Below are 22,178 nucleotides of genomic sequence, written 5' to 3'. Positions count from 1 at the left end.
TCCGAATTATTCTCGTTTTCGAAAGTTACGAGACAATCGTTCAATTTCGATGAAAAAGGAGCTCGCATGTATCCGGTTCTATTCGACGTAAAGACATCGTTTACAGTCCATTCGGAAGGTGAACGCATAAGCTTTCGTAAAAAAAATGCAACGTTGAACATTATTGAAAATCCCAATTTTCATCAACAATTCAAATGTTTGACGATTTTTACCTCGTTAATGACAAGTTTTCGAATTATAAAAAAAACAGTTTCGGGTTCCTTATTAAATTCTGTATTACTAGTAAATTTTTCAAGTGGAATCTGAAAGGAGTCTACTTTTTTTTTCTATTATTCATCAGGCGCTGCGTCTTGCCGAGCGCGATACACCGGGCTGTTTCAAAGTATATGCAACCGAAAGCCCGTGAGGGGTGGAAGAGGATAGCGCGTCACCCGCCCCACTCCGGCGACAGCAGCTCGGCTGCTCCGTCACACTTGTTTCTTTACCCTCTCTCTCGCCACGGTTAACGCGGGAAGCGGAGTGGCCCGCGCTTTCTGGCTAGGCAACGCCCTTAAATTTAGTTCGAAGTTGACCTCTTTCGTTTTTGGGACTCTGGGATGTTTTCGCTGTGGGATGATAAATTTTTTATCATTTTCTTTACATTCCCTTGTATAATTTTCATTTACCATACGTAGACGGACCACTCTTCGTCGTCCGTCTCAAGTAACATCTCCTCTGCTGCTTCTGCTGCTGCGCACAGCAGATCACAGGATAGCGGTGGACGGCAGCCGGCCGCCCGCCATTACGTAGAGACTCGGCGCGCCGCAATTTCATGCGCATCGACACCTTTAATGATTTTTTACTCGAAAACGAAGAAAAACAACCCTCTGGAATTGATTCACAGGTTGTGGTACAGTTCAAGGAACATGTCAGAATTTAAAAAAAAATTTTCCATCGTGTCAGTCACTGTTTTAAAAATCTTTGAAAAATTAATTGTTGAATAAACAATTGATGACAACTTTTTTTCACCATTTCGTATTTTTTTTTAAATTCTGTGGAGCTCTCCGCGTAATGTGAAGAAAAAAAATATATTGCATCTAACTTTTTGCCAAAGTTATGAATTTTTGAAAGAAGTGGGAGTCTAATTTGTTATTGTTAATAAAAAATCGAATTTTGCATTATGAGATTCGCGCTTTGGCACAAAAATCTAACTCCTCCCACACAATCCACATGCCAAATTAAAAAGATATCTGAGAGATGACTGATCCGGTTGACGCGGAATAGCCCATGTATAGGTATAATGGATATGGACTTATATATTTGTCTTACTTATCTATAAATTTAATATGGTATGAATATCGTAGAAACATTTGCAATTTCACGTTAACAAATTTGTACTTTTACCATTTTTTTATTTCTGATAATTTACATTTTTTTCTCACCTTCAACTCAGTCAATACATCCTTATTTCTTGTTTCTAATTTTACCATTTGTTTCCTAATTTCATAGGCTAACTTTTATTTTCTCATAAGTTTCTATTTCATTGCATGCGTTTCGGCTTTTTCAGCAAATGACCGACACGGGTGAATTTGCATCCGAATAATCACAAAATAAGAAAATACTTAGTGGAAGTGATTTATGGATTTGAACATCCAATTACAAATCATGATTGTTTAAATTTCCATACGTTGTGTTTTATTTCCTCTTTATCGTTTTATGCTGCTACCTATTTTTGCATCTTCTTGCTCCTCTTGGCTTTTCTTTCTCTTTTCTCTGTTGTCCATTTTTTCAGTGATTTTTATATTCTTGCGGTTTTCCTTTCATTGCTGATTCTGTACTCCTTTCATTTGTATTCTCTCCTCCTTTTTCTCTGACTTTCGCTTCTTTTCTCCTTTATACAGTACTTTTTTTCCTTCTTCGTATGAGGTCCCGGTGGAGTCAGTAGAGGGGGTCAACCCCTCGGCCTCTCGAACTTCTATCACCTCCTGTGCATTTTTCTTTCAAGTTCATCCATGTTTACTTGTTCGTTTGTGGCCTTGATGTATATACATTATGCAGTATTCATTCAATAGTTAGCCAAATGTCAAATGATTTTCAAATTTTCTGATTTGAGATGCAAGTCTTAGTTAACGTTCGTTTGTTGCATATTAAATTATTTTGTGAGTTGATACTTGCATCAAGTTCCTTTGTTATATCAAAAGTTACCATTTTTTTGGTTTCTATAAACGGTTTTTGTACCTGGTCATTAAATTTACCGGTGAAAGGTAAATAAAAAATTATAAATTTCGAGTGTCCGTACGGTGGTTGAATTTTTTCATGCCTTTTAAAATTCGCGTCAATGTTCGTGAGTATTGACTGCAAAACGTTCTGAAGTGCTTCAATAATTTTTTTTATACTTCTATCCCAACGAGTTTGCAAATTGAAATTCCGGAAGGCACAAAATTGAACAATATATTTCAAACAATCAGCCTGTAATCGTTTATAAAGAAATAATATTCACATTAAATTATATCAAACTACTGTTTAACTACTTGATGTCAACAATTTGTAATTTGGCAGATCGACGGCATCTCGTAGATGCGATGGACGGTTCTCGAAGCGGTAAAAAACGTACTGATACCACGTGTATTGCGATGCCGTCCGAAGCACGCGACGGCGACATAGGCTTCTATCTTGAAGAGCTCATGTCATGGATCGAGATTTTGTATTACTTGGGTTTATTCTTTTTTCACCTATGGGGCATTATTTCCAACTATTGGTTTGCAAATGATTACTTTAAGGACCAAGGAATTGCGTATAGCTGCATAACGTTGACCTTCTATGTATTATCGGGAGCCGGAAGTCTTCTAATTTCTTCCATGATGAACCACGTAAAGCAGCGGGAGACTGAAAAGGTAAATAAATTTTCCCATAGCATGAATATTGAGTATGCTCCCCGCAGCTTTGACCTAATGAAAATCGCTATTGACTTTACCCGATATGTGCCATTTCAGGAAAACGAACAGATATTTTCGCGTAGAAGAGGAGATATCCTTTTCGCCATGGTCAACATTCTGTTTCGTCTGTCGTTACTAAAGCTACTTTGGGAGCGTTTCAGTTACGCAAGGAATGTGAAACAGTTAAGAAAATCCAAAATGTCAGGAAAAATCGACGAAGCTGCTGGTATAAGTTATGATGAGGAACTCGAGAAAAAGAACGAGAACCTGTCTTTATTCTGTCTGATGCCATCGTTTATAAGCAGCGGACCACAGCTGACTGTAGACCTAGCAGTCATGATCCAGAAGAACAAACCGATAGGAAAGTCAAGTACGGTATAATTCTTTATTACTTATAATTTATATATTTAACTACTTATAAATAAGAATTGTGTTCTACAATTTACTAGACATAAAATTACCAAGTCACATATATTTTTCATAATATTTGACGCAACAGAATGCATGAAATGTTTGCCGAGATATTTTATTAGAAATCTTATTTTCACAACATTGAACTTATCGGAAACTATTTAAATTTTACAGTGTGGATCGGAATGGCTGCGTTAATATTTCTCGCTTGGAGTTTGCAAGACTATTATATTTATATATATTCGGGTCGTTCTCGTGGAGCTGCACTAAATAAATGGTATGTTTTCCGAATTTGGCTGCAATGCTTCATCGGCATGGGTAAGTAAACAGAACGTATGTTAATTTCAAGTTTTATACTTTTATCACATTTGTTGTACGAAGCACAGGCCTGAATTTTTGCCTTCTGTGTTGGCTGTGGAAAAAGTTGTGACGTCACGAACGGTCAACACTGTATAATACTCTCTAAATTTTTTCTCTGTATCATGGTTTAAATTAGTGGTTTCACGCTATCGTTCAACATGTCAGTTATTCGACTCACTCAAGTCGGATAGTCCTTTTTAGGAATCCTCCATACAGAGGGTAGCGTTTTCAAGTTTCTTGAGGTTCGAATAAGCATTTATCCATAAAATCAAGTATCCGGAAGTTTGGAAGGTGGCTCTTTTTGATAATAAAGTCTAAATTGTAACATGATTTGAAATCAACGATGACAACACGCGAAATTTTGTTTTACTAATCGGTGGTGAAAAAAAACTGGTACTCAATAGATTATTATTAATGTTTCAGTCTGCTGGATATCGGCGACCACGTTTATAGTGTGCAAATGGCCAATATACATTTTGTTGTTCATCGTTTTCATATGGATGATATGGACTATTTACATCTATAACGTAAACTGCGAAATTATGGAACTCTTCAGCTGTAGAAACAAAGCCTCATCATGGAGTGCCTGGAGAGATGTCGCTCTGTTCTTCTGTTGCGCCTTCCTAGCTTTAGTACACATGTTCACTTTCTTGGATTTTAAGAATATGTGCACTTTCGTTCGGATGGGATTTAAAATTCCGAAAGTCCAAACGATCCAAAACCCGATGCCTTTAGACCAAGATGTGGAGGGTGGGGTCGGCGTCTCAAATCGCGATAGCTTCAAAGAACCGGAAACCGATTTTGTTATAATTACAACTAATCCGCACTCAGCATTCCAACGAACATCCAGGAGAAGATATGGGCTACGACAGGTACGAATCACAGCCGACACTGTAAAAAATTTGGTGTCAAAATCAACACCATTTTAACACCACGCGTAGTCCCGAAAAGTTCACTCCGTTGGTGTGCATGCTTGGTGTTAACAGACGGTGTTAAAAGTTTGGTGTTCCGAAGTAACACCGATTGCAGTAACACCCGAAACCTGACACCTTCAGAATAACACCAGAGTATTGACGCCCAGACAATTATGACACCATAAAAATCAGCACCAACGAATTTGCACACTGCGAAATAACAACATCGAAATGGACACCATAAGAATCCACACCACTGAATTAGCACCTTGCGAACGAACACCAGCGGATTAAGGGCGTTGCCTATGCCTCGAAGAGCGCGCGCGAACAGAGACTCACGATTTTCCTTCTCATTTCCTCATTTTTCAAGATAATTAGGTTCTTAGGGGGTCATTTTGAAAATAAAGGATAGATCTGTGCCGCCTCTTTTGCCGAATTTTCGATTTCGCTTTCAGATTAGCGAAAAACGTACTTGAAAGTACGTTATCTTTGAAGTGAGACACAGCGGACAGTGAATTTTTTTTCAAGATTCGGCGAAAAAGGTGACACAGATCTATTCTTTATCTTCAAAATGACTCCCTAAGAACCTGAGTATCTTCAAAAATGAGGAAATGAGAAGGAAAATCACGAAGCATGAAACAGCAAATTTTTCGCGCCAAAGGCGGGCGGCTGCTAGCGCCACGACCGCGTTGGCCGGCGACCATGCGAATTACGGGCGATGAGAGTAGACTCAAACCCCCCCACTACAATTCCCCTCGTTCGAATCCTCGTCGCTCGGCACGTGGATAGTGTTCCGCGCTTTTATTTTTGCTTGTGTTTTTCTACCGTGTTTTTTATTATTTCGAGTCAGTATTTATTCCCGCGATGGCTAAGAAGAGAAGGAACCTGTCTTTGAAGAAGGAGAAACGACCCGGCAGAAAGATTGTGGCAAATTTCAGGAAAAAATTAGGTAAATCGAATTATTTATATGATTGATGTCGCATCCTCTCCGACTTCGAGATTCAATCACTTGAGTACGAACAATCGCAGGGCTTTAATCCAAGAAGGTACTGTCAAGAGCCGATATTGCTGTTCATGATAGCAGTATAAATTCATTCTCAAGTTTTTTATACATACGAAAATATAAACTAGAGTGCATTGTGACGTGTGGTACTAGCCCGGTTTGCATTAGTCGCTAAAATATGTCATCAATTTGTTACGTGTTCAATTTAAATGATCGAAATCACTATTCGGCAATTTGCATTAGTGTTTACACTTTGTCGATCATAAGGAATATTCTCATCACTCATTGTGACTGCCTAAATACCCAAGGTAAAATTACAAGGTATCTGGCAGAACTTTCCATACGAAGTAAATACGGCGCCTACGTATAGGCAACTAAAATACGCGCGTTTTGTTTTTAGAAATAAACTTGACGTAATTCTGGGGTAACCATACACGCATACTAGGGTGGGCCAAAAAAATCGACTATTTTTTTTTTTCACTTGGTACTCCGAAAACTTGGTTGGTAGAGACCTCAAAAACATTCTCTCCAAGTATGAGCTCTTAATTTTAATAGGAAGGTCCACCGCCTCGCAGTTTTCTATTTTTTTCTTATGGTGAGGAAGAAAAATACATATCTCGGTATCTACTATTTATAAAAATAAAAACACATATCATATTTTCGTAGCAAATTGAATTCTCTACAAAAAAGGTTTCTTAAAATTTTTTTGCATACCTCACTGTTCAGAAGTTATTGAAGGTTAAAGTTTGATCATTTTAAGGTAGATGTCTTTTTTTTTTATGAATTTTATAACTCTTCAACAAAACGTCATTATAATACGTGCAACTCATATTTTCATAGGAAATTGAATTCTCTACAAAAAAGGTCTCTTGCAATTTTTTTTGTATACCTCACTGTTCAGAAGATATTCACTGTCAAACTTCAATACCCACTATTTTTAACGTTTTTTGTTAATAATTCAAACAATTTCAATTTAATTCGTCAGTTTCGGGAATATTTGAACAAATTTCAGTTTCTGTCGTCGAAGTAACTACTATAGAAGTTCTCTGTTTCAAAAACTTTTCTTAATTTATAATTTTTTTTAGCATTTTTACAAATTTTTTTTTAATACTTCGAAATCCCAATCATGCTCTTAATTATATATAAGTAAAACTTTAGCCCGATATTTTTTACAGGACCATATACAGTAGCGAATTGTTCATGTGTTAATAAAACTATCTAGCATTTACTGATTTAAATTTCAGGAAATATTCTATGACCCTGAAGACCGGTCAGGTTACATCTCCAGGAGACTGCGCACCCTCAATAGACGTGCTCAAGTGCCAAGTAAAGAAGTTAAAATTGAGCAGAAAGAAAACGCTGAACCCCCAAAAATGTGTACCCTCACAATGAGGAAAGTGCGCAAGGACAGTTGATCTTCCTCCGCAATGCCTGTCCTAAGACACAAAAGAAAGAAATGTTATTGGCACAGGCGGAGGCAAATTTGATAGGTATGACAATTTTATATCTGAATTTTTGTTAGCGAGAAGCGATTTTCAAATTAATCCATCCGATAGAATATTCGTGGTGAAAAAAGTAGTTTCTAGATTTCTTTATAAAGTGGGATTTTTAATTGCAACCCATATTGATGAACAGACGGATATACCCCTATTTCAGGTTATCACTCATATCTTTGTACATCACAATGTACCATTCGTTATTTGTACCAAATGTTGAACAAAATATTTTAGTGATGAGTACCATGTTTTTGTAGTCGAACCCAAAATTATAAAGACCTATAGTTTAATCGATCTAAATCTGTTGAATCATAAGTATGCCTATGAATTTCATCAAAGTTATCACAAAACTACTTTGTTCGTAGTGCCGAAATGTCATATTTTTTAAACGTACCTATATGCTACTATTTTCATCATTATCATAATTATAATCTATATATTGTACTATTAGTTTTTACGCTTTTTCATGTCACTCAATTTACATGTTTATATAAATGCATACGGTATTGGAAAGTTCCTATCGCGCAGAACGGAAAGTACAAACAATAATAATTAATTATTGTTTAGCTAATCTATTGTTAAAGAGAAAATAAGTTTTGTACTTTTGATATCAAATATATAATATGTAAGATTATTCTAAGGTTCGTGTGATTATATATATGTATGAGCAAAAATAAGTTTATATATGTATATATTTGAAAGCACATCTTTGGTGTTTATCTCTATAACAGAAATTATATATTGACTTCGATTATCTTATGAATCACTGTATTTTATTTTTAAACCCTACCTCATGTGTCATATATGCATATACCTATATTCATATAAGAAAAAATAGTCGGTTCGCCAATTCTCTGGTGTTATAACCATGGTGTCAACTTTTTGGGGTTGTTCTCAGGGTGTAAGTTCTATGGTGTTATATTGCGGATGTCAATATTCTGATGTTATCAACTGGGTGTCAGTTTTTTGGTGTTATTGCCAGGGTGTTAAGGGCGTTGCCTAGCCAGAAAGCGTGGGCCACTCCGCTTCCCGCGTTAACCGTGGCGAGAGAGAGGGTAAAGAAACAAGTGAGACGGAGCAGCCGAGCCAGGGGGAGTTCACTCAATGCTTTTAGATGGGACCGAATTTTGGCAGGCTGCAGGACTATACTGTACCAACACAATATTGAAAAATTCGCAGTTACTATATTTCTATAGTTATTTCTTGCTAGAGTATAGTAACATGTCAGCATTACTTAGGATGTTAAGAGCGCCCTCTACCGAGTAATGTGATTATGTAATCGCAGACCACGGTCTTCTAACATAGGATACAAGAATGGCGGAATATTATTTTCCGGCTGCACATGTGCACATTATTATTATTAGCAGTTCTACCACTCTAAAATATTCACTTCTAGTAGAATTTTGTTTTCGTAACTTGTCGCGCCCTACTCCTGCAGCCTGCCAAAATTGCTTAGAGTGGGGGTAAAGAGTGAACTCCCCCTGAGCCGAGCTGCTGTCGCCGGAGTGGGGCGGGTGACGCGCTATCCTCTTCCACCCCTCACGGGCTTTCGGTTGCATATACTTTGAAACAGCCCGGTGTATCGCGCTCGGCAAGACGCAGCGCCTGATGAATAATAGAAAAAAAAAGTAGACTCCTTTCAGATTCCACTTGAAAAATTTACTAGTAATACAGAATTTAATAAGGAACCCGAAACTGTTTTTTTTATAATTCGAAAACTTGTCATTAACGAGGTAAAAATCGTCAAACATTTGAATTGTTGATGAAAATTGGGATTTTCAATAATGTTCAACGTTGCATTTTTTTTACGAAAGCTTATGCGTTCACCTTCCGAATGGACTGTAAACGATGTCTTTACGTCGAATAGAACCGGATACATGCGAGCTCCTTTTTCATCGAAATTGAACGATTGTCTCGTAACTTTCGAAAACGAGAGTAATTCGGACGGACACCAAAATGCGCATCGATTCTTTTTCCCTTATTTCACGTGAAAAAAAGTATGTATAGATCGAAAAAATACGAGGTCATTTTTTGATTGACGTGACGTAGAATTCCTCATACGTATGTTGATATAGATGTACATTCTTGATATTTCAACGAAAATTATATTCACCGGCGTCCGTATTTCTACGCAATGCGATCACGTGACTGGTAATAGTCCAACAGCCGGTATTCATAGTCGGGTTCGATTTGCAGGACTGTCTTGAGTCGGCTCAAAGCATAGCTTGATCGGCTGAGAGCTGTTCCTAATACAGTCTCGAAAATAATACGTAACTGTTTACGACTGCCGGCCAGACGTCGTCACAGGTCATTTTAAATTGAAAATGCAACGAATAGCTGTGAGCAAATTCATGATATAACAACGAAAATATCATCAATCTCCCAGGTCTCACCACGTGGAGGTCGCCATCAAACAGAGACCCGTCTAACCCGTCCCTACCTCCCAACCGTGATCGGGTTTGCACCAAACAAACGCAAAATGATAAAAAATAATATAAAATGGTAAAAGTGAAATTAAACTCGTTTAAACTTAACAAACATAATCACGAAATCTGTATGAGAAGGATCTCATAGAAATTAAATTGAAACAGTATAAGCGAAACATGACGGTAATCTTGATAGAGAAAATTGATATAACAAGGCATCGAGCATATTATGCATTGTATGGCTGAATAAATTCTATAGAAGGCGCAAACTATGGAAAGTAGTACGTCACGAGTGCAGGTCACAGATAGTAATGAAAAAATAGGCTATAGAATATTTACATAATGTGGTGTCGCGCAGGTAAGAGAGAACGAGAGACATTCATTTATCCATACACCACGCACTCTCTCATACTCACACAGCGTCCTCGCGTACACTACACATAATATATAGGGGCTATTCCGCGTCAACCGGATCAGTCATCTCTCAGATATTTTTTCAATTTGGCATGTGGATTGTGTAGGGGGAGTTAGACTTTTGTGCCAAAGCGCGAATCTCATAATGCAAAATTCGATTTTTTATTAACAATAACAAATTAGACTCCCACTTTTTTCAAAAATTCATAACTTTGGCAAAAAGTTAGATGCAATATATTTTTTTTTTTCAAATTACGCGGAGGGCTCCACAGAATTTAAAAAAAAAATACGAAATGGTAAAAAAAAGTTGTCATCAATTGTTTATTCAACAATTAATTTTTCAAAGATTTTTAAAACAGTGACTGACACGATGAAAAAATTTTTTTAAAATTCTGACATGTTCCTTGAACTGTACCACAACCTGTGAATCAATTCCAGAGGGTTGTTTTTCTTCGTTTTCGAGTAAAAAATCATTAAAGGTGTCGATGCGCATGAAATTGCGGCGCGCCGAGTCTCTACCGTCTACGTAATGGCGGGCGGCCGGCTGCCGTCCACCGCTACCCCGCGGTGGCGTCGCAGCGTTATTTTAGAGTCATTTTCACGATGTAGGACATGATTGAAGAATCTGAAAAAAAACTGTACCTTCACAAGGCCTGCTCAAAGCGATAAGTGAAGTTTCAAGAATGTGTTTTTATTTTAAAATAAGTAGCAAGTTATGTAATTATTATCGAAGATATAAATTTGAAAAACTGGTAAATTCGAAAAATTAACGACGGAGCCAGGAATCGAACCTGGCATCTAGCGATGCTTTACCGGAGCCTTACTCCACTAGACCACCTAGCCGCCCTGACTCTGATGTCGTTAATTCCTTTCATCACCAGTAAGTTCAAATTTGTTTTCTTGTGCTGTAGTATGTGTGAATATAAAGTGTTCTGCCTCTTCGAGCACAACTGTAAGAATATTCTTACATGCAGTATGTGCGAATATATCCATTCATCATTATATATATATGTGTCGGAGAATGGCCAGATAACACTCGCGAACTTTGTGTTTTGCGTGTGGGACGCATGATGAACCACCTTTTTATTCGTTTACAAGTGTTATAGCAAAGTATCGCTTCAACGCCAAAATTCGCCGATTCCACACTTGTTTTGTTTTGTTTTTTCTATCCTCATGTTTATTGTATATGTTTGCGTGTGCTTCGCCCAACAACGGAGCTGTCGCGATGACCACGTTCTGTCCGAAACTATATCTCAATCGAGGAACATGTGTTAATAAATGAAGTATTATTTTACGCGTCGAGTACTCAATTATAATTTGTTGCAACATTCCCAAGCATCCCGTCACTTCTCCCTCGCGTCATTCTCGAATTAAGAGTTCGCAGTTTTTCTCTAAACATATTCTGGTCCTTCGAGCCGGATTCGAGAGAGCGCGCGCATTGGAAGGGTCTTGGAAGATTGCATTTTCGGTTCGGTCTCGCATAGAAATTAAAACAGCCGAAAAGGCGCGGTTCTGAAAAGTGAAGTGCATCGTAAGCGCCAAAAACTCAATCCTCCCCATTTTTCTTTGGTTCGTTTCGGTTTACGCGTGTCTGTATACTCCAATCAGTGTCTGCCGGAGAAAACCGGGAAAGAGGAAACAGAATCGGACGTCTGAACTATTGAACAGTGCAAAGTGTTGTATAAGTTAAAACTGTAACGAATATTCTAGTAATAGTTATTCGTGCCACCTCATCGCTGCCGGATTCTCGGCACTGTCAACACTCGAGGCTACAGTCAAGGTAACATTCCGCGAAAGAGATTCCAGCAAAAACGATGCCCGTCACGGCGAGTTCACTAATCGCAACACAACACGATTTGTTTGGGTATATCAGTCGAGCTGTCATAAATCTCGAGAAGCTCGAGTCGAAGAAGCGAACACCCATACACTGTCAAACACGAATAGAGGCTCTTGAAAACAATTGGAAAAAATTCCAAACAGCTCACGAACAGCTGACAACGATCGAGCCCGAAAAAAGGGCAGAGCTTCCGTACTTCTCAGATGATCTCTATGCTACATGCGAGGAAGCATTTCTCACTAATAAGGCAGACATGCTCGTGCTTATCAAATCTTGGAGAGGCCCGGAGCCCCTTGCTCACGACGGAGCGCCGGGGAATGCCCTTACTTCCCGACAACTACCGCGTATAAATTTACCGAAATTCTCCGGGTCGTGTAATGAATGGACAGAATTTCACGATTTATTCCAAGTGATGGTCGGTCAGAATCAGGACATTTCCAATGTGGAAAAACTGCAGTATTTAAAAATGAGCCTGACAGGAGACGCGTCCTTGCTCTTAAAAAATATTTCCGTCGCTGGGGACAACTTTGGGCGCGCCTGGGAAACTCTTGTTAATCGGTACCAAAATAAACGCGTTCTGATCGACGCCCATCTCGCGACATTGTTCTCGACGCGCCGTGTAAATAACGAGTCAGCTGTCGACTTAAAGCAGCTTTTGAACGACACGAAAGACGCTCTCGGAGCGCTTAAATCCCTCGGTAGTCCAATTGAATATTGGGATCATATTCTCGTGTACATGACAGCGCGAAAACTAGACTCCGAGTCACTCAAGGCGTGGGAAATAAACATCGGAGCACAAACAGACCCCGCGTCATTCGATGACCTCGAACAATTCCTGTTCAGCCGTGTTCGTGCTCTGGAAGCCGTCGATCGAGTATCGACCTCTCGTAAGGCGCATTCTAACCCAATCGCCAAAGCCAATCCTCAACGCAGCGCGAAAGTACATCAAACAAATATCAACCGAGCGAACGAGAACGAATCAAAGCAGTCCACGGCCGTACCCTCAGGGCTAAATTGTGCCTTATGCACAAAGTCGCATTATATTTCAACGTGTCCCGAGTATCGCAACAGAACACCGGATCAGCGGCGCGAGCTTCTCGTACAGCGAAATTTGTGTTTCAATTGTCTCGGGGCGCACCAATTCAGAAACTGTCGGACAGCAAAGCGGTGTCAAGTGTGCACTGGCCCACATCACACCACGATACATCGTTCGAAAGCCGTGGAGCAACGAGCTCCCGGTTTCAGCGCCACGTCGCCATCGGAAACACCTGAGCCCAGCAAACAAACTGACGGTGCGGCGATCCCGGGTCGCGATGATCAGCCTAGCACCTCCGTCTCTACAAACGTTGCACTTACAAGTACGATCCAATACAAACCAGTACTGCTTGCAACCGCGCTCGTGAAGGTCACCTCTCGTACTGGGGAAGAACTCATAATTAGAGCGTTACTCGATCAAGCATCGGAGGTGTCATTCGTCACAGAATCACTCGCCCAACGCTTAGCTTTGCCAAGAAAGAATACCTCGCTGCCTATACGCGGAATCGGTGGCAAGCGCACCGTCAGTGCGCGCGGACTTGTCAATCTCAATATCCAGTCTCGCGTCAAAACGTTTTCGCTTCCCGTAGATGCATACATACTTGCAAAACTAACGTCTTACGTTCCCCCTTGTCGAGTACTCAAAAATAACTGGCCTCATCTAGAAAATCTAGAACTTGCCGATCCAGACTCGTCCTCAACACGAGCAATTGATCTTCTTCTTGGAGCAGAGGCCTATAGCGTGATTCTCGAGGAAGGATTACGTAAAGGAGATCAACAAAGCCCCATAGCTCAGCAAACCGCCCTTGGCTGGATCCTATCGGGTTCAATTCCGTCACAGGACCCCCCTCAAAAAAGGGGATCGGCATACGGATTTCAATGTTCCGTAGATCATGAACTCCTCAGCCTTCTTCAACGTTTCTGGCTGCAAGAAGAAACAACCTCAAATAGCGAAACTTTACTCTCCGAAGAAGACTCGCAATGCGAGCAGCATTTTGTCGAGACTCACTCTCGTTCACCGGAAGGCCGGTACATCGTACGTATTCCTCTTAAACAACTCCCAGACAATCCTGGGGACTCTCGGAGATCTGCGCTCTTTGCGTTATCGCGTCAAGAAAAACAATTCGAGGCAGATCCGGCAAGAAAAACCGCCTATTCAGACTTTCTCGCGGAGTACGAGAGTCTTGGACACATGACTCTAGTGCCTAATCCAGACCAAGCTTCGGGACGCGTTTTTTATCTACCGCATCATGCAGTGGTGCGTGAGAACAGTACAACTACGAAAATTCGAGTCGTTTTTAATGGATCTGCACTTACGACACGCAAAATCTCAATCAACAGCTTACAGTACGCTGGGGCCAAGCTTCAGAATGATCTCGCAGATGTAATCACTCGATGGCGTCGATACGCGTATGTTTTCACAGCAGACATCGAGAAGATGTACCGTCAAATCGGAGTACATCCCGACGACTGGGATCTGCAGCGAATTCTATGGAGAAACAATCCACAGGATCCTGTATCAACATATCAACTGTGCACGGTAACTTATGGACTTAAAAGCGCCCCGTATCTGGCCTTACGCGTACTCCGACAGCTCGCAGCTGACGAAAAATCTCGATTTTCCCTCGCAGTGAACATCATCGAACGAGAAATCTACGTCGACGACGTTCTATCAGGAGCCGACGACCTTGAAGGAGCAACAGAAAAGATTCGCCAAATCAACGAGTGCCTCGCCAGTGGCTGCTTCAACTTACAAAAATGGACCTCAAATTGCGAGGAATTACTCGAAAAGATACCGCAAGAAAAGAGGGACATATCGCAGCTCGTTTCCATTGAAGATAACAATCCAGTGCGAGCGCTCGGGCTCCTATGGCATGCAAATTCCGATTCCTTCAAATTCTCCTCGCCTCGTCAGCAACAACAGTCTCAACCCACTAAACGTAATGTTCTCTCACGAGTTGCCCAGATCTTTGACCCTCTCGGTTGGATCGCCCCAGTTGTCGTTCGTGGAAAAATTTTCATTCAAGAGCTGTGGTCAGCTGGTCTAGATTGGGACGATCCACTTCCCAAAATTCTTGCAACTCGCTGGAGAATCTATGAAGAAGAACTCAAGGATATTGCTCTTATCTCGGTGCCACGTTATTTCGGTAGTCGAGCAAACCTTGCAGCGTCGCAGTCCGTCGAACTGCACGGTTTTTCAGACGCATCACAAAGTGCCCTGAGTGCAGTAGTTTTTCTTCGCCTGCTTACGGAAAGCAACGACATCCGAGTATCACTTGTTGCGGCGAAAACAAGGGTAGCCCCGTTAAAAAAAGTGACAATTCCGCGGCTGGAACTATCTGCAGCCGTGCTGCTAGTTCGGCTCGTCTCGCACCTTCGAAAAGTACTCGAACTCGAGAACGCCACGATTCACCTCTGGACGGATTCCACCGTTGCGCTGGCTTACATCAGTGGAGATCCGTCTCGTTGGACGGAATATGTCCGCAACCGCGTTAATGAAATTCGAGAAATTGACCAATCTCAATGGCACCATGTCTCGGGCAAGGAAAATCCAGCCGATTGCGCGTCAAGAGGCATTAGCCCGCGGCAGTTACAAGAAGACAGCCTCTGGTGGAATGGGCCCGTTTGGTTGTCGCAGCATATATCATCGTGGCCCTCATTGCATCCACCAGTCCATCCAGAGGTCGCCCTTGAGCTCCGCAAATTACACGCACACATTGTCAACACCGACGATCGCACCATCATATGGGACCTCGTACAACGCTATTCCAGCCTTACAAAGCTCTTACACGTTTCCGCTTGGTGTTTCCGAGCATCTCGAAAATTTCTACAAAGGCAGGACGCCCGCAACAGAGAGAATCCTCTCACGCCGGTCGAACTTGAGCATGCGCGTCTTTTTTGGGTCAAGGCGACCCAGTCAGCGCATTTTAACGCAGAGATACAACTTCTCTCAGAAGAAAAACAACTTCCGCGATCCAACCGTCTTCTGCGACTGGCTCCGTTTGTCGACTCCAACGGTTTGCTGCGAGTTGGCGGCCGTCTTCACAACTCTCCATGCAACTATGACGAAAAGCACCCATTAATACTACCGCAAGAAGCTTCCCTTACTACACTTGTCATAGACCAAGCTCATCGAAAAACTCTCCATGGGGGTACTCAAGTTACCCTCGTCACACTCCGAAGCCAATACTGGGTAGTTGGAGGCCGCGTACCAGTCCGTAGCTTCATACGACGATGCATTACGTGTATACGGAATCGCGCAATGCTCGGGTATCAACTGATGGGGCAATTACCGCCCTCGCGATTCAGTCAAGTGTGCCCGTTCATCAACTCCGGAGTTGATTACGCCGGTCCGATCTTCTTACGGACATTTCGTGGTCGCGGTGCCAGAACGTACAAAGGATATATAGTCGTCTTTGTTTGCTTCTCGACTTCCGCAATTCATTTAGAAATGGCTACAGATTACTCCTCAGAGGGATTCATAGCAGCATACAAGAGGTTCACGAGCCGCCGAGGGATTTGCGAGACCTTAACGAGTGACTGCGGGACAAACCTCATCGGCGCAGACGCGGAATTGCGAAGACTCTTCAAAGCAACGTCCAAAGAATTCTCTACTATCGCTACCTCTCTAGCAAACGATGGAACTTTATGGAAATTCAACCCCCCTTCTGCCCCTCATTTTGGGGGAAAGTGGGAAGCCGCCGTAAAATCCGTAAAATTTCACCTCAAAAGAGTCATTGGCGACTCACGACTCTCGTACGAAGAGTACGCTACGTTACTCGCACAGATAGAGGGAGTTTTGAACTCTCGCCCGCTCTGTGCACTTTCAGACGACCCATCAGACCTTTATGCGCTCACTCCGGGACATTTTCTGATCGGTTCCGCTCTTAATGCCATCCCGGAACCATCTCTCGGCCATCTTCCAGCCTCTCGGTTATCCCGATGGCAGTTGTTGAGACAAATGCTGGAGCATTTTTGGTCCCGTTGGAGTACGGAATATTTACAACAGATGCAACTGCGTGCAAAATGGCATTACCGCACGAACGCATTGAAAATTAATTCTCTCGTTCTCATCAAGGACGAGCGATATCCACCAACCAAATGGGCCCTTGGCCGAGTCGTCGAGCTGCACCCCGGAAAAGATGGTCTTATTCGCGTTGTGAGTGTCCGTACTCAGCATTCGACGTATAAACGACCAATCGTCAAGCTATGCCTTCTACAGAGTCCTGATACTGACAAACCGAAGGACACTCCTGCGGACTAATCGATACTCTGCCTATTCTACATCATTATCAATCTTCCTCAAGCTTGTCAAGGCGGGCGGAATGTTATGGCAAAGTATCGCTTCAACGCCAAAATTCGCCGATTCCACACTTGTTTTGTTTTGTTTTTTCTATCCTCATGTTTATTGTATATGTTGCGTGTGCTTCGCCCAACAACGGAGCTGTCGCGATGACCACGTTCTGTCCGAAACTATATCTCAATCGAGGAACATGTGTTAATAAATGAAGTATTATTTTACGTGTCGAGTACTCAATTATAATTTGTTGCAACATTCCCAAGCATCCCGTCACTTCTCCCTCGCGTCATTCTCGAATTAAGAGTTCGCAGTTTTTCTCTAAACAACAAGATAAAAACGGAACCTAACTTATTGAACAAAGCTTTTAAAATTCAACGTTTATAACAAGATCCAAAATGCTCTATTTTTATTCTGTTATTGATCCTTGCCGTAGTTTCTCTGGAGACCGAATAGAAGAAAGCGGTGATAATCCTTCTCGTTATTCATTTCATTATCCTTCACACGGCTAATCCTGACAATCACACGTCCTCGTGTGCTGTAATACAGAAATTAAAAGATATTTAGACCGTTCGGTCAACCTCATCATATTACCGTTCCAAAAATCAGAGACGATGTGCTTTAACAAATCCATAAGTTTCAACAAATTCCGTACTAAATAACAAGTCCGGTGACAAACTGTTGACAACACCCCATTTCATAGAAATCATCTTCTTTCCACAAGAGCAAGAACTACAATCTTCTCAAAAGACTTGCATTCCTCTCATGAGACTTATATTTTTATCCAAACATGTAATTTCCACACACATTGCCAATTATCAATTGGGCTTCACATATGTGACCGTATGACAACGTCAAGCCGTCCATACATCAACATTTCCACACACAGTCGCCTCATGCGACAGCACCACACCATTAGCCGTTACATTGCGCCATCTCCGCTCACCGAAATGAGTAAGGTTTTTTTTTTTTTGACTTGCAACTAATAAGCGTAATGAATGTGTGCACTAGGATCAAGCTCAAACCAAAGGGAATGAAAATCATTTCCTACTCCAATATTCTGATAAATTTCTTATAACAGGTGCGCCAACAAGGACGTCACAGGTTATTAATCCAAAAATGACACATTAAATTTGTAATTTAATACCTTGAATACTCAATGACTCTTCAGAAGATTTATCAAAATCAATATCCAATTCTGAAGGTACAGAACAGTCAGGCATTGCTCGAAGACGGTCATGAGCGTATTTATACGTTCGATTACAATTTAGAGATTTTAAAATGTACCGATCTCCGACTAACACTTCAATAACACGAAATGGCCCTTTCAATTTTGAATTCAATTTTGTTTGATTTCTTTCGTGATTTTCAATCAAAACATAATCCCCAACAGAAAATTTAAAAAATTTTGCCTACGGGCATCAAATCGCGATTTTTCAATTTGCGAGCTAATCTCAATCATATTGGCTGCTCGCTCTCTGATTTCCGATAAGTCAATTTCTTTTTCACAATCAGTAATCGGTAACAGATTCAACGGTCTGGCTACGCGACCAATCATCAATTCCAGAGGAGTAGCTTTAGTCGCACTACTGACGGAACAATTCAGTGCCAGTTGAATATCTCCAAGAGAATCCTGCCAAGATCTATTATTATCAACCTCAACAGAAGTGAGCATATTTTTAAGTGTACTCATAACACGTTCGACTTGACCATTGCCTCGACTAGTACCAGTACCAATCAAATGAAGATTAATGCAACGGGAACCACAAAAATCACGAAAATTTTTGTTTGCAAAACATCTCCCCTGATCAGCAATCACACGAACCGGTGCTCCAAATAATGTGACGATTGATTTTAAAGCTTTTATAGCACTTACAGCATCAATAGAAAGAGTATGGTAAAGAAAAACAAACTTAGTAAAGGCATCAATAAACACAAAAACATATTCTTTAATATTACTTTTGCCACTAAGCTTTCCAGTAACATCAATATGAAGAGTATGCCAAGGAATACTCTTTGGGATTGGATGTAATTCAGCTTGAATTTTACCAGAAGTAGATTTGGAAATTCGGCAAGTAATGCAATTTTCGACAAATATTCGGACATATTTGGACATATTAGAAAACCAATAACGTTGGTAAGCCTTCTCTAAAGTTTTATGCCATCCCAAATGAATAATCGATTCATGAACATGATTTATTATAGACCACTGAAAAGCTTTAGGGATTATTGGTAAAATACGAGTGTCATTATTTCGCTGTATTTTTCTGAACAAAATTTCAGATTTAAGTTCGTATGTGTTAGAAACATTTGAGTCAAGCTCATCGTTTTCTAATTTAGAAATAAGATCACGAATTTCGGAATCCTTCTGCTGCTCCGCTTGTAACCAACCGTGAGAAATTTTTGAAAAATTTATACGTTTTTGCTCAACAGTTTCAACATTCAGTTTGTCATTCTCAGGTAAAGGATTTCGAGAAAAGAAATCTGCATGTGATAGATTTTTTCCTTCTCGATAAACAATATCAAAGTCGAATGACTGTAAAAATGCCCACCATCTATAAATTTTTGGGGATAAGTCAAGTTTTGCACGAGATGCCTTGAGAGAATTACAATCTGTAACTACTGTAAATTGTCTACCATGTAAATAATGACGAAAATGCCTAATAGCATTCACAACAGCAAGTGTTTCCAATTCATACGAATGATATCGCGACTCTATTTCTGTAGTTCTTTTGCTAAAATAAGCTACAGCATGGGCCTTTCGGAGAATGGCCAAATGACCGGCCGAATATATATATAATGATGAATGTATTTATATTCAATTCCATCAATGTATAATATACATATACATATATATATATATATAAACTGATTAATTCCGGGACCGTTTCGGTACCCCATTGATAACTTCCGAGACATTTGTATACTTCCGGGATGGTCCCGGAACTTTTATATATCAAATGATTAGTTCCGGGACGGTCCCGGAATTTATTATCGATACTATACACAATTTCTCATTCATCAAATAAGCAGTAAAATGAATTATTCCAGAACGGTCCCGAAAGTGATGATTCAAATTGTGAATGAATTTACACATCTACCACCGATGTATGGTTTTATTTTGAATAAACGACAAGCAAATTGCGATATTTCGAATCGACATATGTGACTAATGTTAGATAGTACAAGTTGAGAGAAGCTTGTGAAACAAATTAAAGTTCTCGGAGAGATAAAAAAATTCAGTTGAAGTGGCAGGTACCAAATGCAAAATTGATGCGTATGACTTCAGTATTTTGCACAGACTATGTTTCACAAACATACTTCGTTTACTCGAGGCAACAATGTCGAGCTGATAATCACTGCGTTAATCCGAGTCAATCCGAGTCATCTCATGACATATGAATAAGACGTGACATATTCGATAACTACTAATACTTGGTGATTGTCCCGGAAGCTTGCAGTAAATTTGTATTCGATTGTCCTGGTAAATGACGATGCATGGCCGAAATGTCCTGGGAATATTCAGTACATCTTCGACAAGTCCCGGAAACGTACAATACGTAACGAGAATGTCTCGGAAATTCGCATTAAGCGTTAGGAAAAATGTCACTTGAGTTTACACTTGCATAAAAGTTGAATCGTACGATGAATGTCAGAGTTATAATGATTGAAGGATTATTTAAGTTCAAGTTCGTATCATATTCGCCTTGAACAGGAAACATACAGTATAAATTATGCTTCCTACATCGAAAGCCATTACTCAGGCGCACCATCAAGTATTCTTTAGTCATACTTCAGTACCTGTTTTCGTTAGCGCTAGTTTATCAGCATACGTGAAATAAGATTATTTTCGTACTTTGAATAGGCACGTGGCGAATTAAAATTCAGTATTTGTTGTACCTTTTAGTCATACTTACCCATTCTGGTTTACGATTCTTCATGATTCTGTATAGTACAAGATTGTTCTTGTTCTTACTGTTCTGTGTTTTAATGACAAATCAAGTAAGGAGATGAAAAAACACAATGAGCATCAAGGCATTGTGTAAATAGGGACCCTAATTGAATTATAGAATTTGTCTACACAATGCCTGCCCGCTCGCTGTATTTTCTCTCTATGTTACATATGTCAATATTATATTATATGTATTAAAGGCATGAAAAAGTTGTGAAATAAATAATCGTGTGGTATTGAATGCTTTTAATTTAAAAGAAAGAAAAATTAATTCCATTGCCACGTAACTTTAAAAACTGCAATGGGAGCTCCGGTAGACAGGTATAGAGTAAAGAATCATCGATGGTCATCACTTCCTTTTTTTGATACATTCATACAACTTTTGGAACCGGTCTTCTGATAATAAGATTAGTTTCCGTAACTCATGTTTCAAAGATAAGGAATTTGTATAACTAGACCTATCCAAATACCCTGCTTCGTAGATCTCCATACCCAGCTCATTGGCATCGCCCGTATCCGAAAAATATAATGAAACGAGTGAATAAAGAATAAACATACGGGTATCCGGCAAAAAAATAATGTGGATCCTTGATTACATCTCATCCTTTGTAAGTAGCCGAGTTCATCGTGTGCTCCATTTCTCTGTACTAGGGCCTCCGCTTTATAATCATTGATGATACTCGAGTTTTGAAAATTTTTAGTGTGATTCCTGGTATGGATATGGAAAAATTAGAACTACCGCAATTCCAGGTTCTGGAGTGCAATAAATTAGCAAGGGTATCATAACATCCCAACCCATTGTTTGCATCAACCTTGTTCTGGAGAGGTTGAACTTTGTAAACAGTCATCTGAAAAAAACCTGTGATGAAAAATAATAATGAGTAACAGTATTTGATAACCATTAACGATATCTCAAAATTACGCATGTGAAGTAAATGTGACAAATCGAGAACGTAAGAATACAGAATAATATTACTTATCGTGGAATGTTGAGAATACTTGATGGTGCGCCTGAGTAATGGATTTCGACGTAGGAAGCATAATTTATACTGTATGTTTCCTGTTCAAGGCGAATATGATACGAACTTGAACTTTAATAATCCTTCAATCATTATAAC

At 40.2% G+C, this 22,178-nt stretch overlaps 1 protein-coding gene across 1 annotated transcript; it reads left to right on the top strand.

The window, feature by feature from the left end:
• Positions 1 to 11,753: 11,753 nt before the first annotated feature.
• LOC124178336 lies at positions 11,754 to 17,075 on the top strand. The gene has a single exon (XM_046561576.1). It carries the CDS (start codon positions 11,754 to 11,756, stop codon positions 17,073 to 17,075), a length of 5,322 nt encoding a protein of 1,773 aa, XP_046417532.1.
• The last annotated feature ends 5,103 nt before the right edge of the window (positions 17,076 to 22,178 follow it).

Source organism: Neodiprion fabricii, chromosome 3 (assembly GCF_021155785.1).
Source record: "Neodiprion fabricii isolate iyNeoFabr1 chromosome 3, iyNeoFabr1.1, whole genome shotgun sequence".
NCBI classification, from domain to species: domain Eukaryota; kingdom Metazoa; phylum Arthropoda; class Insecta; order Hymenoptera; family Diprionidae; genus Neodiprion; species Neodiprion fabricii.
Note: the sequence above shows the minus strand (reverse complement) of the source record. Positions and strands in the feature narration are given on the sequence as shown.

Coding starts and splice junctions, on each gene's coding strand:
- LOC124178336 (XM_046561576.1), top strand. CDS start 11,754: ATGCCCGTCACGGCGAGTTCACTAATCGCAACACAACACGATTTGTTT.